The following is a 22,380-nucleotide window of genomic DNA, read 5'->3' as shown; positions in this document are numbered from 1 at the left end:
TGTTAAGCCATCCTATAAAGTAAAAAGCCCACAGGGAGAACTGTGAACAACAGAAATCTTGCTGTCTCCCTCTCTCTGGCCTTACTGTCCTGCCATCCATTGCTCAAAGTCTATGAGCCAGTGAACTATGGCTTAGTTCAAAGTTGCCATAAGCAATGAAGAGAGGAACACTTGTATACTTGCATACATTAATCCCTCACCAGTCTCTTGCCAGTTGTCAGATTCTTAACTAGATTCTCATGCATGGACCAAAACTGCAGTATTTTTGCAAAGCAGAGAGCACAGGAGGACTTTACGTTCATACAGAGAACTGTATTCCCAAGAGTAAAGAAAGAAAGGAATCACAGACGCTTTTCCCTGATTGCTGGGGTTAGTATGATCCTATTAAAAAACAGCATCCAGAATGACAATATATTTCGATCAAGAGCATCTGACAACATCCCTTTAGCCCTCATAACACCTTTGTGAGGTAGGTAATTCAATCCATATTAGTGATGCATAAACAGCTGCACAGAGAGGTTAAATGGCTTGCCCAAGGTCACAGTGCTAGAAATAGAGCCTGCTTGCTTTTATCTCTGTTATCTCCTCTGAGCACTAGACCTTGCTTCTTTTCTGAAAACATTTTCCACAGAAGAAATATCTACAATGTATAAATAATTCTTCAGGCCACTATATTTTGATTCCCTGAAGTCTCACTATTAACAAGGTTGGGTGTGCAGATTTTAGCAATTCTTAGATAATTCCTAATTGTTGCTTGGCCTGAGAGAAGGCAAGGTTTCAGCTTCTCTTTGGAAAACTAGGAAAGGTAAGGTTGTTTAGGACAGCACAGGAAGGAATCGCGTAGGAAGAACAGGTATTCCCAACTTGGGATAGGTTAGCAGCAGTAATATTTACAAATGCTTAGGAAAAAGCAAAATTGGAAAAGTTCTAAAGTAACTTCTTGTGTATTTTACCAGTGATAATTTTGTGCGCACATAGATCAGCTCTTCCCATTCCAGATGTACTAACAAGATGCTCACATATTTTAGAATAAAAAATGAAAGGCAAAATCATTACATTTCTTAATAGTATAATCCATTTCCTAAGTCTCCATTTAAGTAGTATTTTATTTCCTAGTCTGGCAGAAAAATAAATGAATTTTAAAAAGAACCATATATATAATTAAAAGTAAAAAAAAAAAAATCCCGTATTTTATAGAAATTTGTTCAAACATGAAAATTTAATGACTGATCTTTTCCTACCATGTATGCCTGGTCCAGAGCTTGCTTCCTGTAGTCCAGTTCTTCCTCTAAATAACCCTTCTGTTTACTGAACAGGTCCTGAGCAATAATAAAAACAAGGGAGTGTTTGTTCTTTATCCTAATTCATGAAGAATCATAAATGCCATCATTTTTATGTGAGCTTGCCACTTGAACGGAAAGAAAATCTATAGCCAACAACCACATTCATCCTAAGGATATTTGGAATATCCAATTTACAATATTAGCACTTAAAATATGTGTATCATATTAACGAGTTGTACCTATAAAGTATACACCTCTGCACCAGTGTACAAACCTGCCTTGACCTGACAGAAGTGCACACAGAGGCAGAAAGGTGAATGGGAATGTGCATGCGTGTGGTCCAACAGCCGTTACTTGCACAGGGCAGGCCAAGGGAGGAAAGAAAGAAACAACCAAGGGCACTTTACTGCTTCTCTGAAAATACCCAATGTGCACCCTTAAGGAAATTATGGGGAAACCATAATCTGTCTTGTCTTCCAGGCAGGAAGCCAGAACATGCAGGGCCCTAGATGGCTCCTGCAGCAACGTTCCCCAACGATTAGTGAAGCAGAAGTGAAAGCTCAGTCCTCAACTTGCAAAGGTCGGAAGCCAATTTGAAATGGGTAAAGTGATGCCCAGAGAGGTTAAGTGACTTTGAAGAAGTTTTCAACATACCTAGAATTTACAGGGATTTTTTGCTTTTGTTTTTAAAATCAAACTCAACAACTTTCACACTTTTTTATATATATAAAAATATAACACAGGCTTGGATTTCAGTGGAACTCAATATCCAAAAGCAGAATGTTGCAAGAAAGTTGTGGACATTTGAATGGTTGTCTGAATAGGCAAGTGAGATCTGACTTGGGTTCGTGCTCTTGCAAAACATGCCTTTAGAGTGGTTTGGGTGATAGAAAATGGAACATAAAATAGTAACTTGATTTCATTAGCTTTTCTTTCAAGGCAAGTTCTCATACTCAAAAAAAAAAAAATAGTACTAGTCCAGAGAAGCCCTTTGATTGAATTTAGTATGTTGAGTAGAAAAGAAGAATGTTGGAAAAAACTCCTGCATTTCCCAACATATAGAATAAATGTCAATTTAAATACATAGCATTCTTAAGATAATTGATTGTAGCTTTTATTAAGAGTATAAAAAAATCAATGTTGCTGGTCGGGTTAGTTTTGGTGGATATGGGATTGCCCCAAAGTCACTTATTTGGCCAAATTTTACCTACAGGCATATGTGGGGACTTCTAACAGTTTTTCTGTCATCTGTGTAGCACTGGCATAGAATTTGCTTAAGCATGAAGCACAATGATGAATTCTCACTCCAAATCTCTGGTCTAAAACAAATCCATACTGATCAGCAAATAAATGCTTGGGAGCAGCTCAGAGCATAAAATGACCACAGACAACCTCCCACTTTTTAAGAACAACTCATAACTGGTGATAGCAGCAACATACAAGACCAGCAATTAGAGGACTCAGAGGAGTAAGTTGCTATTTGTTCTCTGTATAAGAACTACAATATCTATTATTCAGGTTTTTTTAGACTTGGAGTTCTTTTAATTACAAGTGAACTAATATTGAAAGTAGAACCAAAGTTTAAGTCAGACTTTGACCTTGAGGCTGGAATTCAGTTAGCCACAGATGGTCATCTATTGCTATTATTGCCATTTTAGGGTATACTACTTCAGCTGCTGGTCCAGAAAAGCAGGGGTCTCCAACAGGTCCTGTAGGACATATTTCTCAGCCCCTAGACACCATGCTTATGCAACTGAATCCCACCTCGACCACCCAGGTGGCATCATTTTCTTATGTGGATTACAACAAGAGCTACATGGCTGTTGTACAAGGTGCAATACCACCATGCTCTGTGTAACACAGTAAAGGACAGGCCTGGTCCTAACGTGGTTACAAGTGTTTGACATGAAAGAAGTAGGCTGACTTGCCCAAGACTATAGAGGGCCAGAGCTACCAACAAGTCCCACAATAGCAACACAGCTGCCCCAACCATGTTGCTTGCCCAAAGGCTGCTGTAAAAGCTGGCCACAAAAAGCAAGAGGGAAGGAAACAAGAATAGGATCTCAAACTCTTAATGTGGGTTCCAAGGACAACTAAACCAGTGCTCAGCCCTTCTGAAAGTGTCACACTAGAATATTATTTCTATAATTGAGTCAATTATTGGCAATGCAGACTCTCAGATTGCTATGCTAAACAAATAGATGCAGGGCTATCCAGAGTAAAACTTGAAAACATCACAGATAGTAAATGGGACTATAATAAACCAAGTTAGAAAAAAACTACTGTTTTCCAAATCCTTTTATAAAAGAATCTAGTATTTGTGGGCACTTTCCCTCTCCAAAACCTTTGCATTTTTCCTTAACAAAGTTAAAAATAAAGAAATACTAAATGTGGAAAGGATTGTACTTATATTAAAGTATAACCAGTATAGGCTACACTCAACAGAGAACACAGTCTGAGCACTTCTTTTTTTGATTGTGGCCCAAATACAAACTTCTTCAGTGGCCCTGGGCAAATCACTTAACCTCCCTGTCTCAGTTTCCCATTCTTTAAGATGGATGTAATGCTGATTGCTTATCTACCTTTAAAAGGTGTGGCGAGGATTAATTGGTGTTTGTAAAGCCATTTGGAGATGAGAAGCACAGCATGCATGGTAAACCAATAAAACCAAACACTCGTTCCAAAACTCTTTGTTCAACATATGGAAAAATTAGATCAGTATAGCACTGAGTTTGTTAACGCAAGACAGAACTGCTTTTGGGAAAACATTCTGTCTTTAAGCTTGAAGACCCTGGGGCAAGAAAGGTCATCTGGAGTAAGAGGTCTTTACAACTTGTCCAGAAGCGGAATAACAGAGAGCAAAGGAATATCCTTGACAATTCTGCTAACGTGACCTCAAGATTAAAAAGCAGATGCTGTTGCCAGACAAATTAATACACAGAGAAAGCACAAAGACAATTTCTCACTGTTTGGTTAATACACTGTGTAAAGTTATGCCTTCGTGTCCTGATTGGTATATATTTTGCTATTTTTGTTCTATATAGCTTTGACAGCTGCCTCCCACCCCAAAGAATACAAGCAATAAATTGTTCTAGAAACCTCCTGCAGATTTTACCATGAAGCAATCTTTGATAAGCAAAGGCAGCAAACCACCCTGTGATGAAGTTTATACACATTCCCTTAAATTCAGTTTTTGCTAAATTAATTATATTTTTATTTATCGCTCCTTACCTTTTCGTTCTCCAGGTCTAACATCTTCTGTGTCAGTGCAGCTTCTGTCCCCTCTATCTGTTTTAACCACTACATGAACACAGCCATGTGAAGAAGGAAAAATAAAAAATGAAAAAAACAGAGCTTTTGAAAAATTTGCACCGAACATTCTGCAAGTTTGTTGCCAACACTTCCAGGCATATGCTTTCCCATTGCTACCTATTCACTTTGTAGTTTGAATAAACAGGTAGTGAAAACATAGGTAGAATGGAGGACTGTAGAAACATACTAAAGACTAAAAAACGGAGGCTGTTTTTTCTACAATAAATTCAGAGGGTTCCCCCCGTAAAATTCAAGACACAAAATAAACTTGGGTGAAGAATGCAAAATCAGCCTGATTGTTTCCAACTTGATATACCCAATGTTTATTGGCCTGATTTTCAAAACCATCATATGATTTCAGGACACCAGTTGTGCATTTTTCCAGATGGCAATCTAAACAAAAGACAAGGTGGCAAATTTGATCCTTTATTGTGCACAGTTTGCTGCACCCTTCGTGGGAAGAGACTCACTTCTAAAACATCAGTAACGTAGAGGAAACAATAAAATGGACAGACAGATGGAAGTTCATGCAGTTGCTACCACAAATCCCTACCATTCTGCTGGTAAACAAACCAATCAAAATTAAGAAGAATGGCCATTACATTCCAGAGGTAAAATTACATATTATAATATTTAAATGCATAGATAAAAGTTTCTTGCCTAATTACTGTCACCGTATTTATATTCAGCGTTTAAGAATGGATGGAAATGCTTAGTTCTGAATTGTTTTGTTTCATTTTCTTATTGGTCTACAATAAGGACCAATGATTAGCTTACAGAGAGTATAGTTTAGACTAATGCTTCTTTTTGTAGTGCCAGCTCCCATTAAGACCAACTGTAGCTTTGCCACTAAGAATTATCACTTTCCTCAAATGCTTTGCTTACTAACACTAGATTACTCCTGTTTAATTATTTTGGTAAGTATTACATATTGATTTTTTAAATGTAGGGGTTTGGTGAGTTCATTTGGGCTCAAGGCTCAAAGGAATTAATGGCATATCCATTTTTTTTCCAATGATTTAGATAGGAAATCTGCAAATATAAGTTTACAAATAAGCAAAATGTGAATTCATTAATTCATCCTTTTGTACCTTCCACTATTTAAGAGACTGGTGGATAAAAATGGAAACTTGTTTTATCTACTTTGTACAAAGCTGAAAAAAGTGAACAGGAACACCCAGTGATTCTATTCTCATCAACTTCGCTTTCTTCATTTTGAAGGTGACAGGCTGAAGATATTCCTAAAGAAATCCTCCCTGCTGATGAAGAATTCCACAAGACAGTGAGCATTCTGAACCCTTGAAATCAATAGAAATGGGAAGCCTTCAGCATCTCTCACAGCTATTCTTAATATTTGCAAATGAAGGATTATTTGCAAAAATTAGAGGTCTAATGTTTTTGAAGGTATGAATGATATGCCAAACTAAATGTTGATTCTGATCTTCCTATGTCTGTAAGTCTTTCTGGAACCAAGGGGTACAGAAGAGACAACCATGTATTTAGGACTCATAACCAGTTGTAGAATTCAAAATAAGCTTCTGAAATTGTGCCAGCAGAACCCAGAAACTTTCCTTGCCTGGCAGCTTGATTTCCAAAAGATCACTTCTAGTGCCTGAATATAATAGATTTGATCTGAATAAACACTGAGTGTGATTAATTAGCACATGTGAATATAACTAGCACATCTATGTCTACAGTACCATTTCTCTACCAAATGGTCCCACTCCAGGATGACAGTATGTGATAGTTTTGTAAATAAGGAACTACAAAAATGCACACGGGAAGCTGTCTAGCCCTTATTTAGAGGGACATATGAGATGATTACATTACACTGGAGAAGGCAGTGGAGTTGCTTTAAATTTCCTTTAATCTAAAGTCAGTATATGCACCCAATAGAACTTAAGTTAAAACAGTCCCAGTCTTACTTATCAGACTTTGATTTTTTCTGTGCTGTGAAACACAGTATTATGAAACGTGGTATTGTTTCTGTTTTGTTAAGTATAGCATAATATTATTTTCTACTATTCTTTGTCTTAGTAACTTTGGACATGGATAGTGCCTTCCGCAAAAGGGAGAGAGAAAATGGAGAAAATCAGAGTAACTTGATTTAGTCTGTACCTCAAATGTGCACCACGAGAAAAAAAAAAAAAAAAAAAAAAGGTTTCATGCTTCTCAGAGTACCATCTTGATTCAATTTGCTATCAGCTTGTACTTACTAGGTTACTGTGAGGCGCTTCACTAAAATGACATAAAATGGATAGAGTCCATAGATAACATGAACTATTTTCATCTCATTCTTTAAATGCGGTCTATTTACCTATAGAAGTTAAAACTGAAATCTCCATCTTTCTGATGGAGTGTCCAATTTCTGTAATAAGCAGATTGTATGATAAGACCACAAAAGAAGAAAAAAAAAGTTAAGGCATACTAGGAACTAGTAGAATTTTTGTCAAAAAAAGGAAAAAAAAATATGTGAAATGAAATTATAGACCAACTTTAGCATAAACAAATAAAGTCTCCATTGTAACTCTATGTTTCTATTTATTTAAGGAATTATTTCAGTTGATACAACTTCCCAAAATTTATTGTTGTGATCAGTTGCTAATGGAAATAACTTTCGGATAACAAAGTGTATTCTATTCTGCACCACTGACACAAATTAAACAGGTTTACTAATTCCAGTGGCACTTTTTGCACAAGCGTTAATTTACTTGAAGAATAATAATCCAGTCCAGTCCCTAAAGTTTGGCCTTGTGTACTGGGGTTCTTTCACTTTCTTTATTGGATGTAAAGGGTTATGATCCTCACTTCCTCTTTTTAATGCTATAATGCAATGAAAAACATAGGGATTTTAGTGCTTTTCCTCATTTTTTTTTCCTGTAGCAATTACTCACTTAAATCAATGATTATTAAATTACCTAATTTAGGTTATCTACACTAAGATATTTAGATAAGTAGATTATCAAAATTATACCAATTATAGCAATTATTATAAAATGCTCAAATTTTAATTTTAAAGTACTGATTCTGAATTTCAAAAATGCATCTAGGAAAGATTTAATAAAAACCTATGAAAACAAAGCTTCTTCAGAGAAAAAGGCAAATCTAAATGTCATCTTTATTCATATACAGATTATATTCCCTCTGTAATTGGAGAAGTAAAGAACTATTCATGCAGAACTGAGTGACCTGACTGATTGCCTGTCTTGTACAAACTACTTTTTCACTATGTATGCCCAGTAATTTTTGGAGGAAAGGCCCACAGACCACTTGGAGTTTTTTCAGTCATACACAAAAATGGTCCCACAATGGACCACAGTGGTACAACTTACAGAGGACTTTAGAGCACTCTGTTACCAGAGAGAGGAGGACATTGGCACTTCTGAGAAATAGTCTTTCTTGTTAAGTGGCTTTCTAGTCCTTTATTCTAGGGGAACATCTCCAAAACACATTTTTATTTTTAAATTGGGTTTATTTTGTAAGTTTGATTTTACCTCAAGACATCACAACCCCAACGTCATGTAAGGATGAATACATGCCCCAAATCCAGACAACTTCAACAGAAAAGCCATGCTTCCCTGGCAAAGTTATGTGATATCTTAGAAGACATGGTCAGCCTTTAGGCAGAGAGAAGTCTTTACTGAATTCTACCTTTTCACAGAGGGAAAGCACAGTCCCAGCTTGGATTATTGCAACCTGTTCTTCATTTCTCAAATTCTAAAATACAAAAAGATGCATTTTAAATTGAATTAAAAATCCATCCTTCAACACAAGTGATAAATTTTAACCATACTTTAAAGAATAAATCGGCTATAACATTCAGCATTTTATAAACACTCCCAGAAAGGATCCCATGATTGAAAGTATTAAAAGCTAGACCAAGGGCCCTTAGTCTCCACTCTATTTCAGTGCTTCACTCCCACAACACTTTTGCAACAATTCATCATTCAATGAAAATTAAGTGGTTTCTTTCAGGAATTTTGAAATGTTTATTTTTATTTGCTAGCCAGAAAAACGCCAGTTCACCGGACAATAGCCCTGCAGCAAGTGAATCTCCCCCTAATGCACTTCAGAGCCAGACTTCGCACTAACGAAAACAATGCAAAGAAAGAGCAACAGAACTTTCAACATAAAAGTAAATCTAGAGCTTAAAATTAGTATTATAAAGACCTCAAACTGTTAAAGTTATCTTTAAAGTGGACCCAGCTCCATGGATGTTTGTGCCCAAACTGCATGACCAAGATTTTATATGGTATTTGGCAATACAGGGGAAGAAAGGGAACCAGTTATCCTTGCCCTTTCTCCCAGCAAAACCGCTCCTGGCAGAGGCATCCTTCACAGTAGCAGGTGCTACTATTACTACTCAAGAGAAAAACTTCAGGAATAACTTGGTCTGGCTTTGAATTCCTTATTTTCTTCCCCTATCCTATTTTATATCTTTTGCCTCTGTCTACTACAGTACCTTTTTCCCACGTCATTCAGCCAAGATCAAATCCTATCTTGAAAAAAATACACTTTTCACAAGCATCAGCTTAACTGAAAAATTTTCTTTTAAGTTTGTAAAAGTAGGATCCAATCATTCATATTGTTCATACAAATATAGACATATAAAAATCACTCTGTGCATTTTCTTGAATGTCATTTACTGCTGTGGGGAAAAATATGCTTTAAAATAACCATAAAGCTGGAAATATATGTGAAATTATGAATTATATGTGAATTTGTTACCCCATTATCTCCAAGAATATCTAGCTTCTTCATAAGTTCAGATATATTCACGTCCTGAAAAAGATGTTCAACACTTATTTTTACACAGTAGGTGAGAAACAGGTTTTATATGCTACATTTTATGTACTCTTTATTCACTTTTGCATGCAAAAAGACTTGTAACGTAAATAAGTGAAAGATTAGTTTTGCATCACAATTACAAAAGTGTTATTGATATCAGTGTCACTGATACTGTCAGAGACAAAATCAAATGTCACCCGATTATAGCAAGCAACCTGGATGTCTGTGTATGAGGGTAGAATGTTCCTGTACAATGCACATTTACCATCCCGCTGATGTTCACAGACAAAAGATCAAAACTGATACACAGGCTTAAAGGACTGTTTTTTTTCCTGTTTGTTTGGAGTGGAGCATCAAGCACATCAAGCTACAGAAGTTAAAATGACAGTGAGGTTGCGAAGGTTTGTTGTGTGGTTTGTTTTTTATTTTCTTTGTTAAACGAGAGTGGAGTTTCAAATCAGCCTTACAGCAGAAGGGAATATGTGCAGTGGGCTGACATGCTCCTCCAAACACTATCAGCTCACAATTTTTGTGAGTAGAAAGTCACGTTTCTCTGCCAGGCAGTCCCTAGATCCACAAAAAAGCAGCGAATAACTCATTATTATTAAGGGCCAGCCACTGAAATCAAGAAAAACACTGATACAAAAAAGAGAGGAATAAATTCACGCACTGTCTGTATTTTACACAGTGCCAGGGACCATTCCTAGGCCCCAGAACTTCATTTTCTGCTTTAAAAGGTTGATGGAAATGTTCATGGAACCGTTTAACTTGCGCTAATTACAATCACCTGAACTATCCCAAGTACGGTCCACAAGTTAATGTGGACCAGGGACCATTCCCATCGACAGCTTCTATGCAGTCATGCTATTTGAAGGTAGGAAGGCTTGAGAGCATGGGCAAAGACCCATTCATAAGGCTTAATAGACACGCATAAAGCACAACAGCCTTGTTAAACGCTGGCACCCTCAACTTCTACTCATATTCAGCACTTCTCAGAGGAGGCCAACATTTCACAGAGCTGGGTCTTGGCTCACTAGTTTCATTACTTACAGTACCTAACATGTCAGTTTGCATCTATGTGTTGTGCAACTGCATTATGTGGGCAGAATGATCAATCTTTAAACGTTTTTATGCAAACTACATAACTACACCAGAATGTACTTGCTCATGGTTCCATACCTAACAGACATATTCTCCAGTGAGGAAGGCTTAATAAGTCACTAAAGATTTCCTGATGACCAGACACAGATGTGGAATCTACAAATTATTCTATCCTGGCTTCAAAAAAGGCACAATGTGTTGCATTCAGGTTGGTCTATCCTGAGAAGTCCTCTCCCTTTCTTCCCTCCCTCCCCAAACACTTCAGCAATGTCTCCAAATGTTACATCAAATATAAACTGTGCACACCAAAATCTTTAGAATGGTGTGGAGCTTAATACACACTTTTGTCTGGATTAGTGTTAAAAGCAAAACTATTGATTATGATCAGCATTGACAATGTTGAATGAGAACCTCTTTAGCTGATCAGTTACTGAATTTCATTCTTCACTAGTGTAAAACATTCAAGTTCTTGCACCTATTGAGCCAGAAATACTCATTCTAATTCATTTGTTTCCATGACGAAGCATGTAGGAAGATTTAGAAACCAAATCAGATTTTGCGTCATTCTAGAGTCTAATTTGCTACTGGTGGCTAATCTAAAGACACTGAAAACACAGTCAACAATTTCAGTATGCCCAGATTAGGTGACTGCCCCTGCTTCCAGGTAAGCGAACTGAAAGACAGACAGAAAAAACCCACCTCTGTTCAGGAATGCAACAGAAGACAATGGAAAAAAAATATGAATTCTAGATCCTGGTAAGCTGTATCTGCTACAGGCAATGTGCAAATTAGAGTAACAGATAAGTTAAAAAGCAGGTCTGGTATCCCATGGAGGCTCTATTTGAAAGATAATATGCTAACTGATGACTCTTGGTGTGGTTTGGGAAATGACTACGCAATCAAACCTGTAGGTAATAATCAGCTTTTAACTTTTTTTTTTGACTACTCAGCTCCCTAACAATACACAGCCTACAATTTCAGTTTAGTATTGTGCTTATTAAGGCACTGAATAGAAACAAGCCTTTGATAACAGGACTTTGAAACACAATTACAAATACAAGCATAATTACTAATGACTGCCGTGGAGTGTGACACAGATATATTCCACTTGAGTTACTGGTAGAAAAGTTACCCCAGCCAGTTGGGCAACATTAATTACAAGGCAAGTCTGAATTCAGTCTGAAGTGAACCAGCAACGCAAAGCCATTTGTACAGGTAGCCTACTCAAGGGAGAACAGAAGTGAAAAGACTAATTCTTGCTTCCTCATAGCAGAAGCTTACTAAGTGACATCCCAATGTTTATCTTGTGCTTTATCTAAAATGATAGATAGAGTCTCACCTATCTGAATGAGTTTTGGATCAGGTGCCTCATGCTTCAAGGCCCTGGCCTAGGCAAGTAACTTAAGTGTATTAATTCAACAAACAAAATGCATAGGTGCTTCGCTAAATTGGGTGTAAAATAATAGGTGAATGTTGTATTTCTGACCTTAGATGAAAGCATTTAATATCAAGAACAAGTACTGTATCAAGACCATCAATGAATCACATCAACACCCACATTCTTCCATGTAATGTTTTTATAGCAGTACCCTAGACAAAATGTAAACTATTTCATTGACCAACCTTCATTTTCATTGATGAACTTCTGACAGACTACCAGATCATATTCTTATGAAACCCTTTCCCCAGTTAAAAGTATCTTTTCTTACTATACTTATTTTTTTCAGGTTTTCTTCCCTTCAGCAAGTTGGCAAACCTTTTGTTTGCATATTGAGCATTCCAAAAAAATCCCTGGCCAGCCAACTGTTACTAACGTTTTACTTATACCTTTATTCCTTCCTGTTGACAGAACAGTTGAAGTGCACTTCCATTGTTTTCAGGGAAGGTGGTTATATGAAGATTAAATGCCGGTGACCTTCGTTCTCTCTCCTGAGGAAAGATTTTGTTTAAAAACAACACTTGTGATTATATGTAAATATTTATTTCCCACCTTTACAAAACATATTGTACATTAAAAAGGCAGATTCCTATTCACATTCCAAATATATGGTATTTCCTCATATTTTCCTATATCTGAAGGATTTTGACTTTAGCTAAGCACAAAAATGGCGTTAGCTTTCAACTGATCCCATGCAGACACAGTTTCTGCAAAGTTAACTGACCCTTCTCAGACGCAGGAACCCTTGCACGCTGGCCAAATGGCTGACTGGAGCCCTAAAAAACACTACAGCTTTTTATGTTGGTTATAACCTTGTTTAACTATTGCTTTCTTTCATGGAACAAAGGACAATTTAGGAAGAAGAAACTGCAGAAAAAAATTTACACTTCATCAAGAAATAGTATTATCCCTGAAGATTTTCTCAATAAAGCTGTGTATCTGCTCCCTGTTTATTCTAGAATTAACCTTTCTACTAGAGCATGTAAAATCCCCAGTCCTATTCACTGCATGAGCCAGGATGGTGGAATATGTTGAAAGGCAGCACGACTCTACACTTATGATGTTCTTTGTGCCCAAACTAGAAATTATAAATTCCCATTTATCTAAAATGACAGTCCTTCTAAAACTTATCCAGCCTATCTACTTGACTTTCATGCATTTCTTCAAAATACAAGCCTATTATTTCTTCAGAAGAAATACAGTAAAATAATAAATAAGTGATTTTACCTAAATTTTAACATGCTTGTGAAAATGACTGGATTGGAGGAGGTTCTGGGCAACCAAGGCACCACGTCTTACTCTGAATTCTCTACGGCCATGGGAACATGAGTGAGGAAAATCAGATACCCTCTCCATATTCCATGAGGAGGCAGTGGCAACAAGAGTTTCAGTTTCTGACAGTATAATGAAAGAGAGCTACTTCAAATATTTTAGTTCCTATGACCATCCATGCATTGCCCAATTTCCTAAATCACAAAATGAGGTGCTTTATCTGATATGGCAGGCTGCATCCATTCACTTCAGCAAATTACAAAGCAAGGCACTCTTGTTCATTAACTAGCTTAAACCTAATTTGAAACTACAAAGTAGAGAGAAAAATCTCTGTACTCTATATATTTTTACTCCTCATAAGCTCTACTTTAAATAATTTTTGCATTAACAGTCTAATTTTGAAATGGGCCTAAATGATCTAGCTGTTGTAATCCAAAATGAGAAGCTTAATTCTTGTCCAAATTCAGTTACCATTTTAGATTTTTAAAGAAATTTTTTTACTGCTTTAAACTCACCTGAATTTGCTTGCATTAAATGGTAGACAAATGGTTGTGTTTTCTACTCTAGCTTAATTTTCATCCAAAATAATTTAATGGCTCTCAAAAAAAATACTGTCCCGATTACCAGAAGCATTCATGATTTTACTAAAATATTCACATTGTCAGTCACATTTGTGTCTATGTTCTTGCCTACTAAGAAAAAAAAAATCTTTTCTTGCAATCACACAAAAATACTTCCATTGTTATGCTGTGAAACAAGTCTTCAAAGATTTGGCACATGACAAAATTCAACACATCACACTGACCTATTTTTCATGTGATTCTTGCATGTGAAAAAGACATTCATGAAGGATGTATTGAAGCAATTTTTTTTGCTTTTCCTAAGAAATTTTTTTGGATTGTTCTACTTCTAAGAACACTTATGCTTTAGGAAGCAGTTTCTACTGTAACTGCCAATTCAAATGCTAAACTGTTCATTATTTTACTTTATAGATGCTTAATAACATATAAAGATATATATTAGAATTAGACAGCATTTCTATTTTCCTGAATATCTACTGAAATTCTAATAACCTAAATTCATAATTTTGAATATAATGGGCTATGACATCAAAATATATGGTTGATAAAGTAAAGGATTAAAAAAACATTAAGAAACGTCAAAGACAAAAAGCAGAATGCCCACATGACAGGAAGACATGACATTTTCATCTATATCAGAGAAGTTACACATGCCAAATTTTTTTGTGAAACGTGCTGGGTGATGAAAATTATGGAGGAGTGACAATGACAGGTTTCTCAGAGAGTTTATTCTAAATGGTGTTAAGGATGCTGATGATCTTTGAAACTGAACAATATGTTATCAGGCAATACACCTGTGTGACAATTGTGCATCACACGAGTAGTTTGGTGTTACTAAACTCAACAAGGGACCCATTTACGAAGTGATGAGAACTATTGCTTTTGCTTTAATCACAGGCTACATGTTCGAATTGTTATTCACAAATAACTTCACTGTTATTCATGCAAAGGATAAGATTTGTTTGCTATCAGCAACATACTGCTTTCACGTACAGAAGTTGTACTTGTGTGTCACCAGTTTAACCTTGACACTCTCAGAGGGTTTTTTTTTCTTTTTTTTTTTTTTTTTTTTTTTTTTATTGACTGATACCAATTATTTCCAGTCTATAACCATTTTATGACATCAGAAAATGGATTTCAGGTAAGAGAAATTCTTTCAAAGCTGCTATCAAAATGTATTCTTCTAAGATCACTTTACTTCATATGAATGTTGTCGATCTTAAATCAATGTAATTAAAAGCAATTATACATTGATGTGATGGATGTGTCAGATCTTTAGTCAGACCACTGCATGCAAGATGTGAGAAGGTGTGTTAATTTAAACAATGCCAACCAAGGCTGTAGTATACAAACCACGTGATTTTACATGCACGAAAGGAGAAGTTATGGAAATGAAACAAATAAAAAAGGCAAAATATTGCAAAACAAAATATTTTATTAGATGAAAAACAAACTATATGCAATATATATTAGCTATATTACATCTTTATAAACATTAGTGAGCACTCTCTCCAGAACACATTAAGGCAGTGGCATCAATTTCATTATCCCAAGATACAACATTTAAAAAATAGATACCTAAGTGATTTCCCTTAAACATGCACCAGACATCAGTAATCTTTACAGGAATTTCAGCTTGGGTTCAAACATAATTTCTGCTCCATTTGAGAGTTTGCAACAGAGAGAATCTCTTACTTCAAGCTCTAGCACTCTGAATTCTAACAGCTCATTCTGGTCTTTTGCATCTTGCATCTCGTTCTTCAGCTGATGCTCTTCTTGTTCCATTCTGTAAATCTATGAGACAAACAAAACATCACAACATCCTGTAAGCAATGAGAGAGATACCGTATAGAGTTATGGGCCAGGGGTTTAGACAAAACTGTTAATTATTTCAGCTTCTCATTAAATGTTGGGAAGCGTCTTGGAGATAAAGAAGGAACATCACATCAGAAAGTATTTGTGACAACTGCCAGCAGAAAATGGTCAATGATCTCTTAGAATAGTAACCTGGAAGTAGTATGACAAGTGATATGAATATTATATCTAAATAAGTTGAGTAATACAAGCTTTTAAAATCAAGTGAATGAAACTGGACTATGTTAACATTTGGGTAGGCTGTTCTTATTGTCTTTGCATAACTAGTCATCTACTCTTTATAGTGTATGAAAGACAATGATGGAGAGGTTTTAATGCCTACTTTTTAATTTTCCCAATTTGTGCTTTGGGGCGCTAACAATGACAAAAGAGAAATTCAAACCTGACTACTCATTATGCCAACTAATAAGCTTAGTCTACTGTCTAACTTAACTGGTTGATCTTTTTATTTGTATGAAACTAAATAGAAATGTCATACCTGGCATAATGTACGATAATGCTTATAATACCCATATAATTATCTGAATAAATTGAGTCCAGCTGTAGCTACTCTTAGTCATGAATTTTTCTTCGGTTATCTTATTCCTATAATATTAATATTGGGCTACCAATTAACAAAAAAAATTTCTTTGACTTCCTGAGTACTAGCTAACTTTCCCACCAATACCAGTGAAAAACAATGAGAATGCTCAACTCTCAGCATCTCAGACAGTAAACGATACATCTGGAATCAATCAGTATTACTTAATGTGTGGAAAAACGGTAAAAAATGTAAGGCTGAAGGCAGCAGGCAATTTTATTAGTGATCAGGACAATAATAATCATTATGTAACTATTTGACATAATATGAGATTCCACATTACGCTTAGTATTTTAGCCTGTATTTTGTTGGGCACTAGAAACGTCAGCCAGCTTTGGTTCTACTGTTGTCTTTACAAGATATAATTCCACAATAAAGAGCAGTTTCCATTCCCAAAGAGTACAAAAGCATATTGGTACTTTAATCAGAGACTTTTATCCAAACTCCTGTTTCCAGAGAGGAATAAAATAAGCAATTTTCATGTTGATGTTCCAGTACTTAGTACATTCATTTCCTTTTACCATTCCTTTTCTGATAAAGGGCAGCAATTGTGAAAATATTCCCAGATGCTGAACACGTACCTTCTCTAGCAATTCCTGATTTGTTCTGATTAGCAGCTGCTTTTCTTCTACCCATTTTGAATCCTAAGAGGAAGAAAAGGATTAAAATATTAAATTTATATGTATTTTGTTAAAGAAGACAAATGAATAACCACAATAATTAGATTTCAGACATCATTGTACACTGAAGTATAAAAATGTTCACACATCAAAAAAATAAAGCTTTCATAAATATTTCAAGTATAAATAGCATTTTAGGCTACTGAGAAAATAAAAATTCCTTTCTTTTCCTGAAGCTGAGGGTCTTGTTTCTTAATGTGTTCCAGCTAAGCATATACCTTAAAATATTTACATATAGCAACTGTGGGTGAATGTGGTTATGTGATACTGTATGTCACTTTAAAAACATTTATTTACTCAGCTTAACTCAAAACTATTTCTTTCCATTGCAAAGAGTTGGGAACTTTTGCAAAATCATTCCATTTTGAGTGGTGTAATGCACATTCCAATGGAGAAAGGGAAAAAAACCCCACATTTAATTACCCCAAATGATTGATAACAAGCTTCAGTGGCAGGCAGTTAATTGCCCTCTGCTAGAAGTGTGAGAATCAGGCTAATACAGTGCTTCAGGTATTCAAATGCTATGGAGGAAGGGAAGTGATATAAGGTATTCCGTACTCCATTTGAAAACCGTATTTCCATTTGATTGCTTGTTCCAAAGCTGATCTCTGCTTTTAGGTTTTTCCATGGCTTCAAAAGGCCTCATCAAATACTCCTTTAAATACCCAAGTTACAAAAACTCACTGCCAGCCATAGCTGAACATTCATATTTAATGGATTGTAACAGCCAAATTCGCTCTGTTCTCTCTGTAAAGTATTTACATAACCTAGCTCATATTTCTCTAATACATTTATTAAAACAATATCCAACACTTAATATGTCACGCTACAGATCAAACTATTTTCTAGCTACAAAGGACAACTTATTTAAAATGTAGATGTCTTTACTGAAGTATTAAGGCTGATACTTTCTTTGTCATCAAGGTATTTGCACATTGATGATGCACAAGGAATTAATGAAATAGCCTTGAAATGCCAACCAAAAATATCTAAAACATTATGATATAATATTTATAGGTTTTTAAAAAGTTTAAAAGTTATTTTTTCTACCTACTGTCCACTACATTTATATATTCTACCCATTCATTGTTTCCTTTTCAAAAGCACTTTAGGGACTGGTTCCCTGAGTGAACATTTCACAAGCATTATTAAATCATCATCACTACCATGACCACCTAAATTACAGAGTAATAATTAAAAAAAAAATAAAAAATCACATAGTGCACAAAGAAGTCAGTTTGTCATCATAATCGTTTATTTTGTTGAACGTAAATACTAACAGGTCAGAAGAACTGAGCTAGAGCTCCCAGGAAGACACTGTGACCACTTCTGTGGAAAGCTAATGCCAGGTATAAACAAACTAGCGCACTAGAGACAATTTCATATTGCTCCTTGTCACATCCCTGTTGGTTTTCTCAGGATTACTAAGAGACACAAGGTTGGAAATGTGGTTATGAATTTCATAAAGTAATAACTAGTTAAATTATAATTTCCAGGCATTCCTTTTTGACACTCTGGAAGCAAAATCACAGAAGTAATTTCTTACATGTGTTCTTATCTTCACTCATCTTGTTTACATACACAGTACTTGCATTTTACACTGTAATTAGTCAACTATTTTGTTAATGTTTTCAATTACACAGCAATCTGCCCACAACACCTTTAGCATTAACACACTAAAATGTCAGCAGTAGATCCTTAAGAGGTCTTCAGCTCCATTTATTCTTCCAAGAGCTCAGTGAGCCATTATTTTTAGATTGGTAACATATTCCCTAATTTTAGTAATATTTTATTAACATGGAATTTAAAATTGTTATTTCAAACAATAAAGCATAAAATAACATCTCCCCAATTTTCTCAGTGCATTCTAGCAGTTAAGCAACTGAACGTCTTTTACATGCACTCATAACTCTTAATCAGCTTTTTCCTGAAGATCCTAGACATTATTAAATATGCATCAGTACCCACATCTTCGTCAAGTATTTGCAAGATATACCGAAGCATAAGGCCTAATTTTACTCTGTCTGATGGTATGGGAATTTGAAAGCAGTTGGGTCCTCTGAGAGTTTAAGCACAGGAGAGTAACCCCGCAAGTGGCTTCCAGTTACCAGACTCACTCAGTGGTTCATTTCTCTAGCTGAAGCATGTGTGCAAGTGATTTATTTTTTAAATTTTTCTATGCTACACACCAAAAAATATTCTCCAGTACAAATATAGAATATTTGGTTTATTGGAATTTAGAGCAAATATATACAAAATGGAAAACAGGAGAAAAGCCTGCACCAAATTACAATGGGAACAGAATTTACAATGCATGTACACATGGCTATTTCGATATTATGCTTTAATGTACTATGTGTTAGAAAATGAGTCTTAAATGGCATTTTCTGAGTCTATGTAATACTTTATTTCAGTAATCTATTGATGGAGTAGCAATTAAGCTGCATCAGTCACAGTAACACACCAGCAAGCAATGAAGATGGCAAGGGCACCACTGCATGCAAGGGAGAAAATGACGTGGTAGAGGACATTAAGAAAGCCTTTTACCTGTCCCTTCTCGAGTAGAGCTTTCTCCAGGTCCTCAATTTTTGCCTGACACCTGAGAAGATCAGTTTGCAGTTGTTCACGAGTCTGGGAGAAAAAAAAAGTTTTAAAAAGTGTGTGTATATTCATGTACTTCCAGGTAGACAGGTAGATCTAATTACACATAGAATCAAAATAAAGATACTTTCTACCCACTTATGGGCTGTCCAGCCAGCTTTTAATGCCTTTGATTAAAACAATTGCTTTTGTATTTCTGTTACAAAATATTTCAAGCCATCAGTTTAACAGTATTTTTCCCTCCTAGCCTAAAAGATGTTATCACCACATATTCAGTGACAAAGCTCTTCCCAGAGGCGAAAAAATAAGGAAATGAAAGAGCTCTGAGAAGCTATTCATAAGCTTTAGTAATTCAAGGCAATTGGAAATAATAGGGCAAGAGAGAATCGCAATAAGCACTGAAAAAGGCCTATAGGTAAATAAATTGTATTGACCCAAAATAATTTGTTTATCCCATAAACGGCACACACTAGTTTGTTTTCCTCATTCTTCATGACTATTACACTATTATACTACAGCAGGTATTACCCCTGGGTCCAGTGATGCCCTGAAAGGGATTGGATCATACATGGTACTAAACAAAAAGGATCTAAAACAAAGGATATCTCTGCAGACCTTCAGTCCGAGGCTCCTTAAGCATCTGCAAATACTTTTTCCACCCTGCTTCACGTACTCTTACACCCAAGCAGTTCAAAAATTCCCACAGGGATTTCCTTCTGCATCTTTGCATCCTTGTTGTTTACCTTAAGCCTCATCTAAAAGTAACAGGCAATGTTCATCCCACCAGAACATTGGGCCCTACAAAACTAACCATGCAAAAAGCTACCATCTGACTCACGCAAAAGATGGATTTGCATGGATGTGACAAAAGAGACCAAAATGCGATTGAAAAGAAAGAGTAACAATTCCAAAGTGTACTAACAGGACAGTTTGCAAATGCCTGCAAAATAAAATTTTAAAAAGCTATAAGCTATTACAAAAATATTCATACCAGGGTCTCCCTTCCCACCAAGGTAAAGGAAATATTTAATTGTCTCTCATAACTGTCAAATAGATGATTGCCTCTGAAATCTTACTTTAATAGGAGATGTAATTATGTCCCCCACCCCAATTCTAGTTTGACAAGTGATCATAAAAGTCCTTATTGCTTTCCTTGGATAAGAGTCCTACTTAAAAGGAGAGTGCCAAATGTGACTAGGTTTTTGTAAGATGTTGAGAGCTCTAACAAATAAAACCATAAAGCAATAATTCTACTATTATAAGAACTGTATTTCACAGAAAAAAAAAAAAAAAATTAGGGTTGGTTGAGAGCCACTTCAAAGAGTCTTGAAAACAAAAACCAAACCAAAACACAACAGATTGTAAAGTAAACCCTGAATCTTCTGAAAACTGTCTCTGGGGATAATATACTAATATTTTTAGCTGTAGATAACTTCATAACATCACTGGTGACACACCTCCAGCTGGACTTTCTGCCACTGATCACAACCCTTTAAGCTATTTCAGCCAATTTTAGTCCACTTCACTGTCCACTTGTCTAGTCTGTACTTCATAGGTTTCTCTATGAGAATCTTATGAGGGAGAGTGTCAAAAGACTTACTAAAGTCAAGATAAACAACATCCACTGCTTCCAACTCCTCTGCCGATCTAGTCGCCTCATCATAGAAGGCTCTCAAGCTGGTTAAGCATGATTTCCGCTTCTTAAATCCATGCTGATCACTCCCACGCACCCTGTCTTTCAGATATTTGGAAAGTTTCCATGATTATTTGCTCCATCCCTTTCCTAGGGACCAAGGTAGTAACAACCAGCCTTCAGTTCCCCAGATCCTCCTTCTTGCCTGTCTTGAAGACAAGAGTGACATTTGCTTTCTTACAGTCCTCAGGAACCTCCTGCCATGACCCATCAAAGGTAACTGAGGGTGGCCTTGCAATGACATTAGTCAACTTTCTCAGTAGTCAGTACTCTACAGGTTCAAGCTGTATTTGATGCAGAATGAAGGACACGAGCTGAAGATGACGAAGTTTCCAGCCCTATGGCTATCGCTTGCCCATTTTGATGTTACATGTTGTTTGGTCATTGCTCACAATAATTCAAGTAGAGGGTGACTTGTAAATATGCTACGTTTCTAGACATGCCCCTCTCCACGAGGAGTTGGGAGGAAGCAGAAGAAATTTTGCCTATAGTTAACTCAGCTCTTTTTTGACGCCACTGCTGCTCAGTGAATACATCTGGGAAATGAGTCAGAGCTCACCAATTCATTATGAAGTGATTTCTCTCCTCCTCAGTTTGGAAAAAACAGAATGGAAGATGTTAGTCTAACTTCTGCTGACCTCATCTCTGCGCTACATGGCACAGTGGTGGCAGAAGGGTAGATGAAAACAGAATACATATTCTCTCACACCTCAAATAATACCTATAGTACAGAGATTGCTGTGAGGATAAAAAACCATTTATTTCAGAGTGAGTAAACAATCACATGTGCTGACCTAATAGGAACAACAGTTAGCTTAGCTATGTACTTTTTAGTGGAAGAATACTCTCAAACTGAGTTTTTTAAAAACAAATTATGATTTCATATATTCAACAAAACACTTGAAGGAAAAATTCATTTTTCAGATTTGGGTCAGATTTTTAATATACTGATATGATAGAAGTACCTAAGTACTTATAGCAACCTATTCTCTGATCCATTTTAAATCCATCATGTTGCTATCCAAATTGCAGGTTCGGTTGGGATATCATTCTCAGTAACAGTCTTACTACCGAAATCTTTAATATATTATGCACACTAGAATAAAATATGATAGCTTTGTTCTGATCGGCACCAGATGAATCTAAATTGTCACCTTACTGCTATTATTCTCAAAT

General features: G+C 36.0%; 1 protein-coding gene across 2 annotated transcripts in view; it reads right to left on the bottom strand.

Annotated features, from left to right (window-relative positions):
• Positions 1-22,380, bottom strand: part of JAKMIP1 (janus kinase and microtubule interacting protein 1) — a 97,329-nt gene that overhangs the window by 20,995 nt on the left and 53,954 nt on the right. Inside the window, exons 11-18 of one of the 2 annotated variants that reach the window (XM_074147983.1) lie at positions 19,458-19,541; positions 16,812-16,874; positions 15,471-15,569; positions 12,312-12,413; positions 9,324-9,377; positions 8,247-8,312; positions 4,515-4,583; positions 1,242-1,319 (exon numbers count right to left, since the gene is read on the bottom strand). In XM_074147983.1, coding sequence (XP_074004084.1) covers positions 1,242-1,319; positions 4,515-4,583; positions 8,247-8,312; positions 9,324-9,377; positions 12,312-12,413; positions 15,471-15,569; positions 16,812-16,874; positions 19,458-19,541 — 615 coding nt within the window. Of the gene's footprint in view, positions 1-1,241; positions 1,320-4,514; positions 4,584-8,246; positions 8,313-9,323; positions 9,378-12,311; positions 12,414-15,194; positions 15,570-16,811; positions 16,875-19,457; positions 19,542-22,380 lie in introns of those variants that run through there. The other variant, XM_074147982.1, reaches the window with a different exon arrangement.

The sequence above is a fragment of the Numenius arquata genome, chromosome 5, assembly GCF_964106895.1.
Source record: "Numenius arquata chromosome 5, bNumArq3.hap1.1, whole genome shotgun sequence".
NCBI classification, from domain to species: Eukaryota; Metazoa; Chordata; class Aves; order Charadriiformes; family Scolopacidae; genus Numenius; species Numenius arquata.
Note: the sequence above shows the minus strand (reverse complement) of the source record. Positions and strands in the feature narration are given on the sequence as shown.